The following is a 16,656-nucleotide window of genomic DNA, read 5'->3' on the forward strand; positions in this document are numbered from 1 at the left end:
TTCAATGTGTGCACCTTGAACATCAGAGCATTTGAGCACGTGCCGTTTCCAGTTCTCCAAAACCTTTTGCAGATCTTCCTGGATAATCATGTCTCGCATTACACAATGCGTTCCTTCAGATGCTGGATGTTCTGAATCTTAACTGAGTAGACGAGCGCCTTTAAATAGCCACACAGGAAAAACATCCATTGGTCTGGACACCGCGGCGGCCACTCAACGGGACCAGGAAACCTATGTACCAGGAAACTGAACATTCAACCGTTCACGAATTAATGACACAATGAAAATTTCCTATGTTACCTCAGATTTGACTTACCCTGTGTATTCATCCATAGGCCAGCCTCACACCATAGGCTGGGCAGAATTGCGCTGGTTCCACATGTGGGAAAAGAAAAGCGAGAGGGGAACAAAAGTGACTGGTTCCCGCGCACTGTGTGGCAACGTCAACCGTCTGCAAGTCTAGTTCGAGCGTCAGATCGGTTTCCTCGATGACGTAGTGCTGACGTCGTCGCCTTGTAATCAAGAACGTTCGATACCCGGTGGAGGCGAATGACACAGTGGTTCGGATTCCACTTTAAACTGTAGGTCGGGTCCACATTAGCTTTTCTGTGCATAAAGTGGACTTAAAACAACAAATAAATCAATCAATCAATCGAGCGCCAGGCCGGCCTCTCTCCCAGGCACTTTCGAGTCCCATTTGATACATAGATGGTTATCGTGTGAATTGGAAGTTCGTTACAGCCACAGAAATGGAGTCCCATGTCCACACGTCGGACTGTTCTTAAACCTCGGAACACACAGGGTTGTGCTCCGACGTGGCAACAGCGCAAACTTCTGTCATTCGCCTAATTTCATGGCCGTGTGTTTAGAGTCTTCTTGCGACGGTGTGCAACGGGTCGCGCCATTTCGTCACGCGATTAACATTTTTTCAATATTTCATCTCTTTTAACAGCCAATATATAGTCAATCGAACCATTCAGATTTACTCAACAAAAATGTTATTTTTGAAGACTCTGTCCCATTACGATGTGTAAAATTTTTAAAGTTTCAAATTCCAAATGTGAGATGTACTAAAATGTTGCAAAATGACAAGCAAAGAAATTTTAATCTTGTTTTTGTCGAATTAATATAATTTATCCATCACATGTAAAGGCTGTGTATATGACAGGCAGAAAAACACTTCCTGGGAGGGGGATCAATTGTATAGCTCGACCACAAGGAAAAACAACCTTCCCTCAAAAGCGTTCGCGCATCTTTCCTGCCGTTATCGTGGCTCGGGGCAGTGTTGCCACGTCAGACTTGAAAAAGTCAGGAGATTGTTCCTTGGGAAACCAGAATATCTACAAAATCCGATGATCTAAGTAGCGGATGAACTACGTTCTCGGGGGCGTTGGGGGGCGGCATAGGCGTATGGCAAATATTGGCATAATGCATTTTGGTTATTTGAGTTTGGTGCGTGCATAGGGGAATAAAATAACTCAACTCACGCCCAAAGACGATGCACTCTTGTAGTATAGAGAATTCACGAGAGGTGGAAGGTCAATGCAGAAAGAAAACATTGTTGCTTCCGCGATAACGCGAAGAGTCGCTAGATGGCTCTGACCGGTGTACATATTTGAATTGTAAATGCTCAATTTATGCCTCAACTAATTGTCAGTTGCCTAACAAAGTAAATTCCATTGTTGCCTAAGCCCAATGGCAGTTTACTTGGTCTTGGATTTATCATACTTGCCATTCCTTTGTCTGAATTCCAATTTGCTTGCGGTTGGCTTATGCACAGGGACATTTTGAAGTGCTGCATGCATGGGTAATTTGCAGTTATGGCGGTAAATTATAAAATTTACAGCGTTTTGATGTACGTGCCGTCGTATAGCTAAAGATAAAAAGTTCATTCCAATATGTATTACAAAAGGATTCTTAACACTTACACATGCATGTGAACGTGAGGTTACTTAAACATGTAAATTGTTCAGTTGTCAAGGAAAATCGTGCTGTGCAAAAAAGAAAGGGGGAACGGTCAGTAGAAGAAGAGGAAAGTTGAAGAGGGAAGTGGTTCCCGCGGAATGGACGCAAAGTGCACCGGAATGAAAAAGTGGGGGAAAATTGGCGGATTTCGGCGTACAGGCTTGAACTGCATGGTGAGGACATGTTGCCTTAGGACGAATAATGCCTAGTGAATGATACCAGAAGCACCGAACGTTGGTGGTGACGGTTGAACTTTGTCAGCAGTGATTAAAAAATGCAGGTAGTATGAAAATTGGAGATACGACTCGTCGCGGGACAATTGAGGTAAGCTTTATCTCAATCCTGGTATTGCATGTGTAGAGATTTGTAGGTAGATCTACCGATTATCAATGTGAAGATTAGCATGCTAGCGTGTGTTCGTGTGCTGCTTAAGGAAAGATTATGTCTTCGTTTTGTTCGGCGTGGTTTGGCGAGATCATAAAGGACGCCATTGTTGTTCAAAAATATAATTTTGATTATCTTGAGAGTAAAACGAGTGAAATCAGATCCCAAGGCTGTGATTTGGGTGTACTTAATATTGAGCGTTAATTTAATCACAAACTCACAAAGCATGATGTATGTTTTATGCTTTTAAATTCGTCAAGGTCACATGACCATATTTGACAAGGCATATGAAAAGCTGGTTCACAGCTGGTATACACCTGCCAAATTTCATGGAAATCGGAGGGGGACACAGGGATCAGATCTCCACGTCAATTTGTCCTCATCTTGACATTTGAGGCGGGTTTTGCCCCCTAAAACAGTTTTTTAGCCGAAAGAAACAAACACGTATTTCTTCCTTTGAGCTCCTCTATACACCTGCGAAGTTTCATGAAAATCGGAGGGGGACACAGGGTTCAAATGTCCACTTAAATTTGTCCTCATTTTGACATTTGAGGAGGTTTGCCCCTTAAAACAGTTTTTTTTAGCCGAAACAAAAAAATACGTATTTCTTCCTTTGGGTCTCTTTATACACCTGCCAAGTTTCATGGAAATCGGAGGGGGACACAGGGGTGAGATCCTTACTTCAATTTGTCCTCATCTTGACATTTGAGAGGGGTTTTGCCCCCTAAAACAGTTTCTTTAGCTGAAGGGGGGACACTTAGATAATCTCCCTTGTTAGTCTTACACACTTTGTAATTATATAACACTGCATATATTATAATGTTTTATTTTAATTTGTAAAATTGTAACTGTAGAACAATTGTATATTTTTTGTATAACATTTCTATCTTGTTAAATGTGTTAATGGTTTCATCCAGGAATGGAATGTCTCACATTTATGTGTGTTTCCATTTCCAATACATTCGAATGAATACATATTCGTTTCAATGGCATTTACAAAATCACCTCTGACATTTTATGTTAAACAAGTAAGATTATTTTTGTGCACGAGTGTGTTAGCCGATGCGTAGCAAAGTATTTTAGGAACAACACTTGAAAAAAATTCTTGTAGGACTAACTAATGAAAAATGTCTTTGTAATCGACTCTCGGATCCGGATCCGGATCCAGATCCTGAACTTTCTAATCCGGATTTTTATGGTGGCAAATCAAGATGGCGCTTTCTGGAGCTGAAAAAGTCCCTTTCAAAATTTTCTTGCAAAATTGTTGTTATAGATGAAACTCTAGTTGTATGTCCTTTCCTAAGATAATTTATTTTTTTCCAAATTGTGTTTGTTTTAAAAGATGGTAATAATGATTCACAGAATTCTTCCCATGCTTGCCTTTTTGCTTCATTAAATATACGTTTTGCTTTAGCTATTACTTGTTTTAAATTTATCTAATTATTTGGCAAAGGTTGTTCAGCAAATATTTCAGACAATCTTATTCTTTCTTCTTTTGCATCTTGGCGCTCATCATTCCACCAACTTATAGTAGTAGGAAAGTTGTTTTTATTATTAATTTTCTTCCGTTTAGCTACAATATCCATTGCATACGTTATTAATTGTAAATAACGTTGACACGTTATATTTTGTTCCTGTTTAATATCTTTCATTGAGATATAAGAGTCCAAAATTACAGAATATAATTCCCAATCGATGTTTTTAACCTGCCACCTTCTAATTGGTAATGAATATATTTTAGGTACTGAGTGTGCTTCATTTAACAGTGTAACGAAAATTGGCAAATGATAACTACCTCTATTCACAAAATCTACTTCCCAAAACAATTTCTTTATTATATTATTTGACACAATAGTTAAATCTATGGCTGTTGGTGATTTACCATTCCATGGATAATGAGTAGCTGACCCATCGTTCATGAGTGTGATGATTCTTGCACGAAATCCTCGCTATTATGCTATTTCAAAAGCACAGATTAAGCACCTAGGTACAGATGAGTCACTCTCTACTTACGAAAAGGAAGCTACACATAAAAACTGACATCTACATTCGCAGCGATTTTCAGCCACTCAAATTCAAATACGCTATCGAAAATTTGCATTGCGTACTTAACTTTTAGAAGGCATTGTATTTGTCTGTCCCCGGGGCATTTGGCGAAACGGGAGGTAAACCATATGTTGACGCCCTAGGTAAGATTGTGGTTTTACGACATCCCCCCAACCCCACACCACCCTCGCCCTACCAAGCATAGACATTTTATGTGCATCCTTCCTTATTTTCTTTTTATGCCATGGTTGGTGATATTTACATCCAGGAAACAAATAATATAGGTCGTTTTTTTTATTTTAAAATGTTAAACATATTTAAGAATATTTCATTTATGTCAGTGTCTGAAGAACATATTTAAAATCGTACTATTACTACTACTTTGGGAAACATAAAATTATTATCAGTGTGTTACTAGAATATAAGCCTATAAGAAAAGATTACGAAAAGTAGTAACTACAGTGTTCATTATGTTCTGAATTGATAAATTCGCAATTTAAAATTATTCAACTCTGATTGAAAAATAGCATCGGCACTCGCCATTCGAAGTGAATTATAAAATCTGACATATCTCAGAAAGTAAATAATTAGGATTGGTCTTTTCTTGCTTTCGATGAAGCAAAATCGTCAATTATCCTATCAAAATTGACTGTTTTTGCAATCTCCTTTTCAATTGACAATATTGAGAGATTATTTAACCTCTCCTGAGATTAAATAAAATTCGTCCTTCATGTTCATTGTTGAGCAAGAGCGCCAGCAGTAATTTTTCTCAGGGGGCAGGGTCATACAAACTTAGAAGAAATTATTTTATTTTTATTATTATTATTACTAATACTACTACTTTTATCATGTTTTTTTAAAATTATATACATTTATAATTTTCATATTCTGTATATCTATATACAATTTGCAAAATTGTATACTTAACATATTAATTCATGTAGGACAACAAGCTGTTTTTTATAGTTAGATTGTAAAATAGACTGTAAGCTTAATGTAACCCTACTTCAAATATTAATAATACTATTAGTTGGTATAACTTACGGCCTGTAAGTCACAGAAAACAATATGTTTTGTTATAAAATATCTCTATAATTTCACGATTCGAATTACATTAACTCTTTCCAGAAATATCAGGGGGGCAAGTACCCCCTGCGGGCGCCCTTGTTGTTGAGTAACAATCACGTGGCAGAAAAGTCGGCGAATGGCAAAAATTTCATAAAGCAACAACAACAATAACAGCGACGAGGCGTAGCCCGTATTTTACTTTTCGCAAAGGGATCACAGAGAAGAACATTTCGGGATAAGTTGAGGAAGTGAGTAAGTAAGCATAATATACATAATGTATATAATGTACAGGGGCGGCGCCAAGGGGGCGCGAAGGGGTGCTTGGACACCCCTTACTTTTCTTCCGCACCCCCTATCCAAAACCTAAATACCGAAAATATTACCTCTTGCATATTATGGCATGTCGTTGTCATATTGAGGGCCCAATGTTAGGTACTGATGTGAGACTGCTGTTATTATTTACAACAGGCAAGCATTGGTCCTACTCTGAAAGAGATTCCACATTCATTTTCCTGTACTGTCGGCAGTCTATATAGATCAGCGGCCTTGTCTTTATTTCTTTAGATTGTTGTAAAGAATTGTTTCTTCCCATTTCGACCCTTGCCTTGCTCGCCTCACCATGGAAAATGTCCTCCAGTCGTCCATATATGTCATTGGCCTGCCGTGAACGAACTGTTCTTTTGCCGTCAGATGGTTGGGCGCTGGTGTTCAATGTTGAATGAAGGGAGGCAAAGTGTGGAAGATGAAGACCGATCTGGGCGCTCCTCCACGTCCACGACTGCAACAAACGTCAACAGAGTACAGGAAATGGTGTTAGCCAACAGACGCGTAACTGTGTCGCATCCACATAGGGTGTTAGACGTGCTGAAGCCCACCACATAATTCACGACTTGTTGGGATATCGGAAGGTGTCGGAAAGATGGGTGACGAGAAACCTCACCAAGACTGCAAGATTGACAATAAGCCTCAGACCCTTGTACGAGCGCGAGGGCAATGACTTCCTGTTCAGGATCATCACAGCCGATGAGATATGAGTGCACAACTTTACCCCAGAGACCAAATCCGCCTCAATGAAATGGAAACATCCCAGCTCACCCGTCCCGAAAACATTCAAAGTGTCGCAGTCCGCAGCTAAGATAATGCTGACAGTGTTCTGGGACGCGAAAGGTGTTACTTTGTTTGATTACCTCACTACAGGGACCGTCAGTCCGGCACACACTAAGCAAACTGAAGTTCACCATTCGACGCAAGAGACCAGGGCTCTTGAGTCGAAGGGTTCTGTTCTTGGACGACAATGCAAGACCCAACACAGCAAGGGTCACTGCAGAACACATGGGATGGGAGAGATTGAATCACCCGGCCTACAGTCCCGATCTTGCCCCATCAGACTTCCACCTTTTTCTGCGTTAAAGTCAGCACTATCGGGACGTCACTTCGGAAGCAACGAAGAGGTGCAACAGGCTGTGAAGAACTTCCTAAAATCGCTGGGCACCGATTTGTACCAGGAGGGTTTCTTGAAATTGATTTCACGGTACGACAAATGTATCAATGTCGGTGGCGACAATGTGCAAAAATAGCCAAAATATTGTTTGTAATAAAGCTTCCCTGTGAAAAAAAATTAAACTTACTTTCGGAATGTCCCTCGTATGAACTGATGGAGTGAAGCTCATACGAAAGGAAATGTAATATATAAACTGTAAGCAGACTTAAATTTATCTTGATTTAAAATTCAATAATTTGTGTAGGCAAGAATAGTAAACATTTTGTGTAGAATGATATACAAAATACTAATCATGTTAAACCACAAATAATTTCATTATCATCAAACTGAAAATAAACATGACAGCTGATATTTTCCAAACTATCATTTAAAAAATGCCGAAATTCAGCTACAAAGACTTTTTAAAAAATTTAAGTTACAAGTAAAAGTACATCCAGAATGTTTTATTTTCACTGGAAGAAAAATTACTGAAATTATTACAGTTTCATTAACGTACACATCAAACATTTCTATAGTAGGTTCATAGGTACAGTATCAGAAACAGAAATATGTCTATTTACATACAATATCATATTTCCTTTAATTAAAATTGTTCAAATATTTTACAGGGCCATTTACCAGAAAAAGCCTTTCTATAAAAGAAAATACATATCTATATGAGTGTTGCCAAAAACCATACAAGCAATTTAAGTGTTTTTTAATTAAAAATCTATTTAAATACAAACAAATCATCACAAATAATTTTTAAAATAAAAATCATGAGTTTTATTCACCCTGTCTCCGTATGTGTAAGAAAAATAAACAATATATTTTCCTTACCTTCCTCCGAAAACTTCGATCCTGTCTCTTCTGTGGATATAATGACAGATAATGTCAGTATTATAAGGGATGACAAAAATATATCCATGTCAACAGCAAACGTTAGACACCTGAATGGAGAATTAAACATTAAGTATCACAGTGTATAAAATCATGTAAACATATTGTTTTCTTAGTGTTTCCAGTATCAACATAACTAATCATATATTAATTTTTCATATTCGTTAATGCCTGGGCCTCTCCCAGAGTGTAATAGCTAACACAGTTGCCTTGTGATCAACTGGGTCTAGGTTCGATACCATATAGAGGCACGTTGTACTGTGGTTTCGATCTCATTACAAACTACATGTGCAGTTCCGATTAGCCTATCACTTTGATTCATGCAATACAAGGTTCATGAATTTAAAAAAGGGCAAAGAAGCATTTGACCACCTGTCCACTAACATTTCATAAAAACTAATATTATCTAAGAAAAAAATAAAGGGAATCGTGATGTGCTATTTTTCGAGTAATGTTATTTACCTTTAACAAGAGTTTTCATGTTTCTATTAAGAGCACTAGATAATAACTCTCCAATTATGTCAAGTAAAATTTACATTAAGTTCTATTATGTTCAGTAACTTCCTGTTATTAATATACGGTAAAACAAACACAGTACGCTGTTGCTTAAAATTTATTCAATATTCTTGAATTTTAACTTGTTGCATGTTAATTTGTGAAATCGTTCATAATTCTAACGATATAAGTTAAGCAAAATAATTATGAATGCAAAATTTACCTAACCAGAATTATAAATTCTTTGCAAACAAACACATAAATTAATACCTATTTTTTAAAAAATTATGTTGTTTCACCTCTACTCGAACATAGTGAACATTCCCGAGCGATCTATCGGTTCTTGGCCTATTTGATAATTTCTAATTTGTAATTTTCTTCATATTATTATTATCATTATTATTCATGTGTAAGAATAGTTTGATTTTATATCCAGAAAGGGATGACATCACACTGGTATCCCTTCAAAAGTGAAGTTTTTTTTTTCTCCCACCCAATCCACATATAACCTATATGAACCAGCCATATACAAATTATAATAGAACTGTTAAGTACATGAGACATGATGTACAGTGAATTATGAACCTTACTTCGAAAAACGAGAATCAAAGCTTGAAACAAGCAATAATTGAAATACAAATGTCCTTCCTGAATTTTGACAATGCATCATGTTAACAATAAGGAATAGAAAACATAAATAAGAAATATCACATTCAAATGCTGACCAAGGGAAAATGTATTGTAGAAAAGAATTATACACTAAATCCTAACGCTTCCACCCTTAACAGGGTCTTCTTCAAACAAAGATTCAGAATAATTTGATCTAAAGATCCAACCTTCATCTTATCTGTTAAATATCTGAAGGGGTCCCGGGTTCGATACCCGGTGGAGGCACATAGTGGTTCGGATCCCATTTTAAACTGTAGGTCCAGTCCCAATTAGCCTTACTGTGCATAAAGTGGACTTAACCTTTGCAGTCCCAAGGCCATTTTCACAAGTAAGCCTCTCTGTCCCGAGCCGATTTTGAGCAAAATGCAGAGTTTCAATTAAATGAGTGTAGATCGGAGACTAATTGCCCTAGAGAGATGAGTGATATACCGTTGTACGCGGAATGAACCAGAGATTCAGACTATATGAAATTTATGCAAATTTGGCGTATATGTGGTGGGGGAAGGGGCTAACTCTCAAAATTCCAAAATTTCGGAAACAAATTTGGTTCCCCCACCCTCCCTCCAAGAAAAAAGTACATGACAGTGTCGACATGCACATGGAAATGATCGCTGAAATGTAAGGAACACAAAAATATTTGCATTATTATCATATGACCAATGTAACTTGAGTTTTACCTCCAAAAGGAATGGTCGGCACGCCACTGATTCAAGCTTCAAAATGCAGCGGTACCTTGAAATGATTTTAGCTCAGAGACTATTTGCCCTGGAGATATGAACGATATACCGTTGAACGCAGAATGAATCACAGATTCAGACGATATATAATTTATGCACATTCGGCGTACATATGAAGGGGGAAAGGGGGAAATCCCCTCAAAAATACTTTTCTTTAAAAAAATGTTGTTTCCCCCCGTCCCCCCGAAAAAAATGTCAAAATGTACAAAATGCAAAATTTATGCAAATTTTGCGTATATATGGAGGGGGAAGGGAGAAAACCTCCAAAAATTATTTAAAAAAATTCACTTCACCCAAAAAATGTCCTCGCACTTGGGCACAAAACGACACCTACGCACAACATTGACAGACGAAAAGCTAGAACGCAGTGAAAAATGAGTACCGATTCTTGCAGCTGCTTGAAATTCTATTTTTAGACAATGCAGGGTAACCCCTGTCGCAACTTGTGGACACTTGTGCTAAAAAAACAAAGGTTTCTTTCAGCGCGCTTCGAAATTCCATTCTCACAACGCAGATTCAACAACCAGTCTTCCCCCTCCCCCCACCCCCTCCTTGCGCCCTCATGGAAAACTTTCATTTTGACATCGGATACTGATAAACAAGCTTCCTTCGAATGCAGTTCACAGGCGGGAGTGAAAAGCATTGCTTTAGAACAACACAGCCGGTCTTCCTTTGTCGGCAAAAATTTGACCTTGAAAAGAGACGCAAAAGAGAAGTCCCTTTTCCCGCCTTTTCCCCACCATTTTCATGAAGACAAAAAAAAGTGCAAAAAACATTTCTGTTAAATACATGTGTTAGGAACAATATATAAAAAAATCGAAATTCTAGCCAAAAATAGAAACGTTATAACGTAAAAACTACGACCTTGACACAGCGTCTCGATCGAGACGCTTGGGACCGTGAGGGTTATATTTGGGTATCTCGATCGAGACGCTTGGGACTGAAAAGGTTAAAAAATCACCATCACCAACCAACTGTTAAATATCTGTTAAACACCTTGCGCAATGTGCACTGGTTCTTGCAGTTTTAAATATTTTGAGATGATCCCTGTCCGTGTTTAGTGATTCTGATTCTCACATCAAACTACTGCCCTCTTTAGAGGTTGTGTTCATTTCTCAAGGTGGAAAGTACTCAAAGCGCACTTACTATAAATTTGAATTTGTCTTGCTGACCTCCGTGGTGGAGGGGTTAGCACATCACATTAGGATTCCAGAGGTTCCAAATTGGAATCCCGAAATCTGCATAAAGTCTTTTTGTGAATGGTCATTCATGACTTATCCATATCAACGTGATTAGCCAAAGTTGGCAGAATGGAAGCGCTAAATAACAAAAGTGAAATGAAATTGGATTTTGATTGCTTAATATGCTAGGTAGCCAATGCTACTTCCCTACCTGCCTTTGCCTACTAACGGCCCTGATTTAAGAATAGGAGCATTCCACGCTTGATTGATCGAGATGGGTTCTTAAGTCCACTTTATGACAGATAGGGTAACTAGGACCGAACCTACAGCTTTAGTTGGGATCCGAACGACCGTGCAATGTGCCTCCATCTGGAATCGAATCCGAGACCCCTTGATTACAAGGCGGCGACGTTACCACTGAGAGACCTGATTTAAGAATAGAATGGTAAGTTTCACCTTCCATTCGTTTGCTGGAGCGATTATTAAGAAATTTTAGAATTTTGGATTACGAAAAATCATAAATAGAACTAAGAAAATATTGAAGCTGCTTCATAAGGTTATGGTCACATTGCATCCGGTTTCGTTCGAACAATTAATATTTTATTTCGTCACCGAATGTCTAATTTCAATGCAAACTTTTCTTAAGTGTCGCGAGAGCGCGACAGTGTCGGACGCGGAGAATCGACTGCAGGGCCGCCCAGAAGCCGTGGGGCCCAAGCCGGGGTCTGTCCAGAGGCGAGACCCTCAAGCGCCCAGCCGACCGTTCCAGCGCCCAGGCGATCCCGAGATAAGTAACTGCCCCTTTATGGCGCTCATCCTTTCGCCCCTAACTTCTCCCTCTTAAATGATATATTGTAGTGCTTACTAAATAAGCTCAGTCACTTAAATATTCAATTTCTGTTACATTAATTATCTGCTCTACCGCTGACTCGTCCTCCATTGGTCAACGGGGTCCTACCCTCTAATACAGAGGGTGAAATCCCAATTGTGTCTCCGGGGACCAGCCCTGGGACAGAACCTTAGCTCGTAACGCTTTGTATCTCTGGTAGTTTCTCAGTAATCGATAAATATTTTGATTGAGTTAGATTGTTGACCAGCGAATTGTGAATATGTGTATCATATCAAGTAGAAATTTTACGTATTATTTACTCAGTAAATTGATGTTCGTAATAATTAACCATTATTCGAAATCATACATGTCTCGCGAAACTAGTTGCTGAGGGTACTGCGTGTAAGTAATGTACTGAAGGACCTTACAATGCTTTCTCAGAAAGTCATCCGGGGTGACTTCAGCCTCACTTTCCCACTTTCTGCTTTCAAGACACCGAGACTCTGGCGCCTTGGTCCACTGCCAGGACAATCCTCTGTGGAGCAGTGGTGTCCTGTGTTTCTCCATGTGTGTGCTGAGTGCCCTTTACAGGTTTTAATTAAGCTTTGGAGATTTTATCCTCAACGATTACATGATTTTAGTTGTTGTTAGAAGTCTACGAGAACATTAATTAGCAATTGACTTAGCAACAGACATATTTTTTTTATTGCTCAATTTTATTCTTGAGCCTCCCCGATGGTGTAGTGGTATCTTCGTCCCCTTGTAAAGTGCCCGGTGGAGGCACATTGCACAGAGGTTCCCATACCACTTTAAACTGTAGGTCCAGTCCCGAATAGCCTATCTGTGCATAAAGTGGATTTAAAACAACAATACAAACAATTAAATTTTGTTCTTGCTAAGGGGGTTATCCATGTATTGTGTGAAGGGGAAAAATAACCTGTGCTTATATTCCTATAATATAAGAACCAATCAATCAGTTATCCAGTTGATTTGCTATGCGTTCAACTATTACTTGATAAGTCGATCAATCCAATCAATGTCAATGGCCTTTGTAGTTCTTGTAGTTTTTGAGGTATGATAGTGATGGGAATATACTGACAGATGAACGATCTTTCAGGATTCTTAAATTACAAACTGTTGTATGAATGGTAGAAGCAGAGTGTTAAAATACGAAATATTTTTCTCTACGAAAGTAATTTGATCTCATATAATATCTGTTGGTCCTAAATTTTCAATATAATTAAAAAAAACTTATTAAATAGGAAAAAATTCCATGCACAATTGCCACAGAATTCATACCAGATAATACTTATAATCAAGGATACCTATTAGGGCGTGTTGAATTTTTCATCTTTAAAAATCCTGATTTGAGGGGTGTTAAAAAGTTGTGGTATGATTAGGTAATTTGAAATATATTTTGGTTACTTGTAAATATTTAGGTCTTGCTTGGTAAATATCTATGTGAAAAGTTCCTACTTTTTAATATTTTTAAATTTTTCTGTCATTTAAACGTATGGGTTATTCCCAAATTTTCATGAAAACAGATGTTGATAAATGCCTAAAATTGATTACAAGTTATTGTAGTTCTCTTATATATGTATTGTAGTTATATGTAATATTAATATTTTACTATTATTATGTTATATTTTGTACTATTAATATTAATATTATACTCCTTTCTTTTTTCCAACAGAGACTGAAGAATTTCCATTTTGAGAGTTGCAATCGGTGTCAACTGTGTCAATGACAGTGTGGCTGTGGCGTGGCAGATATGTGACATTTTTTTTGCTTTCTACAACCAGTGATAACTGCTTCACTATGACTACAAAGAAGAGAACAAGACAGGGAACATTCACACATATGAGCAACCTTATTGGAAGTGGAAGAGACATGTTGCCTTCTGAATTACCAACTTTGCGAGACGTGTTAAGATATGGACTGTTGCTGAGAGAACCAAGTAGTGAGGATATGAGAAACTATGCAGCTGCCAGTGTTACAAAAGACATATATCCTAAAAATGGGAACGAGCAAACTGTTCTTTTGTTTTCCCTGTTGTGAATTCAAGAGTTACAGTATTAGCAAAGATTCAAGAAAGTTGGGAGCAAGCAAAAAACATATCTCTTGGAAGGGGCAACTTAGATATTAAAGAAGCCTTTGCTTCAAAACTTGACAAGCTCTTTGACATTCTCAATTGCAAATGTGAAATCATTATGTGCTCTGAATTTGGCTGTGCTACAGATTGCACAAAAGAAGCTCACATTAATTGACAAGAAGATCCCAGTGAAAGAACTTGCTTTCATTAAAGGCCAGAGAAACAAGATTGGTTCTATTGGACCACACCAAATTGGTTTTCCAGATTTTCCAGAACATAACAGACTGATAAAGAAGCAAAAGCGAGGAGAAGTTGAGAGAACAAGACTTGCTGAATATAAAAAGGAATGCTTGCAGACTTCTTCACTTCCATCACATGAAGAAAGTTCCTCTGGGGTTGGAAATAAGGAAGAAGAATCTGATACAGAAGATGGAAGTGAATCAAATTATGATTTAGCAGCTCCTTCAACTTCTAATGGAGAGAAACAGTACAATACATTAGATATACCTAATGTTGCTATGCAGAGCATCAGATACGGTGTTGGTCTTCGTGGCACAGCTGCAATTACCACCGCTGCATTTATTGATATCGGCTTGATCACCGAAAAAAACGAAACTTGTTGTTGACCCCAATAAAGTAAAGAGAGCACAGGAGAAATTGACATCATCATTAGACAATAAATTTGAAGAAATTTGTAAGAAGGTCAAATTGATTGCATATTTTTCGATGGTCGTGAAGATTCAACTAAAGTTATGCTGAAGGCTGAAAATTCAGAGGGGCAGTTTCCCAGTACTATGAAAGAACAACATTATTCAGTTTGTAGTGAGCCAGGTGGGAGATACCTTTATCACTTTACACCAGAGAAAAGCTCAAAGAATGAAAAACCAGCTGAAATAATTGCTGACAATTTACTGAATTTCATGAAAGAGAAAGGTATTGATAAAACAATACAAGCAATTAGAGGTGATTCAACAAATATTAATACAGGCTGGGAAGGTGGCACCATGCACTGGGTAGAAGTCAAACTAGGCCGCAAACTTAACTGGCTAGTTTGTGCTCTTCACACCAACGAGTTACCTCTTCGCCATTTAATCACAGCCCTTGATGGGAAGACTTTGTCAAACAACAAGTGGACAGGTGACATTGGTAAAATGTTAGATGCAGCTACAGAGCTTGATATTAATCCTAAATTTCCAACAATTTCAATTGGAGTACCTGTTATTGAACTCAGTGACAGTATTGTGAAGGATCTGTCAACCGATCAAGCGTATGGATATAGAATTACACAGGCCATAAGAGCAGGTAAACTTCCCAATAATCTGGCACTTCTTGAAATTGGACCAGTGAGCCATTCAAGGTGGCTTACAACAGCAAACAGACTTTGTCGCTTCTGGGTTTCCAAACATGGCCTAAAAGGCAAAAATCTCGAGAATTTAAGGCTGATTGTGGAATACATCGTTGGTGTGTACTATCCGTGCTGGTTCAATGTCAAAGTAAAACATTTGTAAATAGAAGGCCCACGTCATTTGTATTTTTCAATTGCAACAGCTTAGACTGCAAAACAAGGCTGTAGTAAATGCTGTTTTGCCGACTGTTAAGCATTCAGCGTGGTATGCATTTAGTGAAATGTTAATTCAGACACTGCTGTGCTCAAATAATAAGGAAGAAAGGAGGCCTGGAATTCAAAAGATCATCGATTTGAGAGGTGGCAATGATGATACATTTGGAGACCTTTCAGTACGTCCAAGGAAGACACCTTCTATAAACACCTCTGCTTCAAACTTATTGGAGTTGATAGATTGGTTTGATGGAGTTTATGAACCTCCATTAACATGCAAAATGACAGAAATAAAGGAATTTATTGACAAGCCTATGCAAGTTCCTCAGTGGCCTTGTCATTGTCAAGGGATTGAAAGGGATTGTGTGAAACAAGTCACGGAGGCTGCAGGAAAAGTGTATACACAGGAAAAAAGGAAGGCTACATCAGAGGCCAAGAAGCAGGTCGTCGGCTTTTGTCAAGAAATGAATCAAAACGGGACTTGATGAAACTTGTTATTAATTCTAATTAATATTATTCTTTTTTACTATAATTGGACGTTATAAGATAAAGTAATGATATGTTGTTACAGCTGGAAACAAAATTTATTTATATTTTTGCTTATATAAAATGATTAAAAACTTCAACTTCGCTTTAAAATGAGAGTTTTTGGCTTTTTTTAGTGCATTTCAAACAAACCTCAATTTACCAAGCTAATCATCAACCAATCATAAAAATAATTGCAGATTTGGATTGCTCATGTCCAATAACATATTTTCAGAACCCCTCATTGAGCAAATTCGCAAAAGAAAATTTTCCGTCCTTAAATGACACGCCCTAATACCTATATCGGCATCTTTCAATTTGTTGCGAAATTTCATCTTAATGCTGTATTCCTGCTCATGCACAGAAATGGAAAAAGATAAATCTTACCACAGTTAACCAACGCGCAGCTAATACCAACTTCTCAGATTTTATAGAGATGACTGTTGTCCAAACGAATGTTTCAAGTCGATAAATAGAACATACGCCAAATGTCACAAGGGCTATACAATGCCATCAAGGTCATCAATGAACTGCAACTCACTTATTTGTCTATGATAACAGTTATCTTTGTACGGTGTTGACCCTTGAGAGACCGTCGTTTCAGACTCTATCTTTGTCCAGAGCTATATGGTAGACTGAGTGCCCTACCAAATCATCCGAGCCATAAATTAACTAGACTGGCTCATTTGTCTATCCAGAGAGACGAGTTGATCTAAAATGTGTTGTT

General features: G+C 38.0%; 1 protein-coding gene across 1 annotated transcript in view; it reads right to left on the minus strand.

Annotated features, from left to right (window-relative positions):
- LOC146005314 (hemolymph lipopolysaccharide-binding protein-like) overlaps positions 1-16,390 on the minus strand; it is a 28,090-nt gene extending 11,700 nt beyond the window's left edge. The window contains exons 1-2 of the mRNA XM_083144464.1: positions 16,317-16,390; positions 7,784-7,893 (exon numbers count right to left, since the gene is read on the minus strand). Of these exons, the coding sequence (XP_083000590.1) occupies positions 7,784-7,871 (88 nt within the window). The 5' untranslated portion in view covers positions 7,872-7,893; positions 16,317-16,390. The remainder of the gene's footprint in view (positions 1-7,783; positions 7,894-16,316) is intronic.
- Positions 16,391-16,656: the final 266 nt, after the last annotated feature.

Source organism: Lepisma saccharinum, chromosome 23, assembly GCF_977018435.1.
Source record: "Lepisma saccharinum chromosome 23, izLepSacc3.1, whole genome shotgun sequence".
Classification (NCBI taxonomy): domain Eukaryota; kingdom Metazoa; phylum Arthropoda; class Insecta; order Zygentoma; family Lepismatidae; genus Lepisma; species Lepisma saccharinum.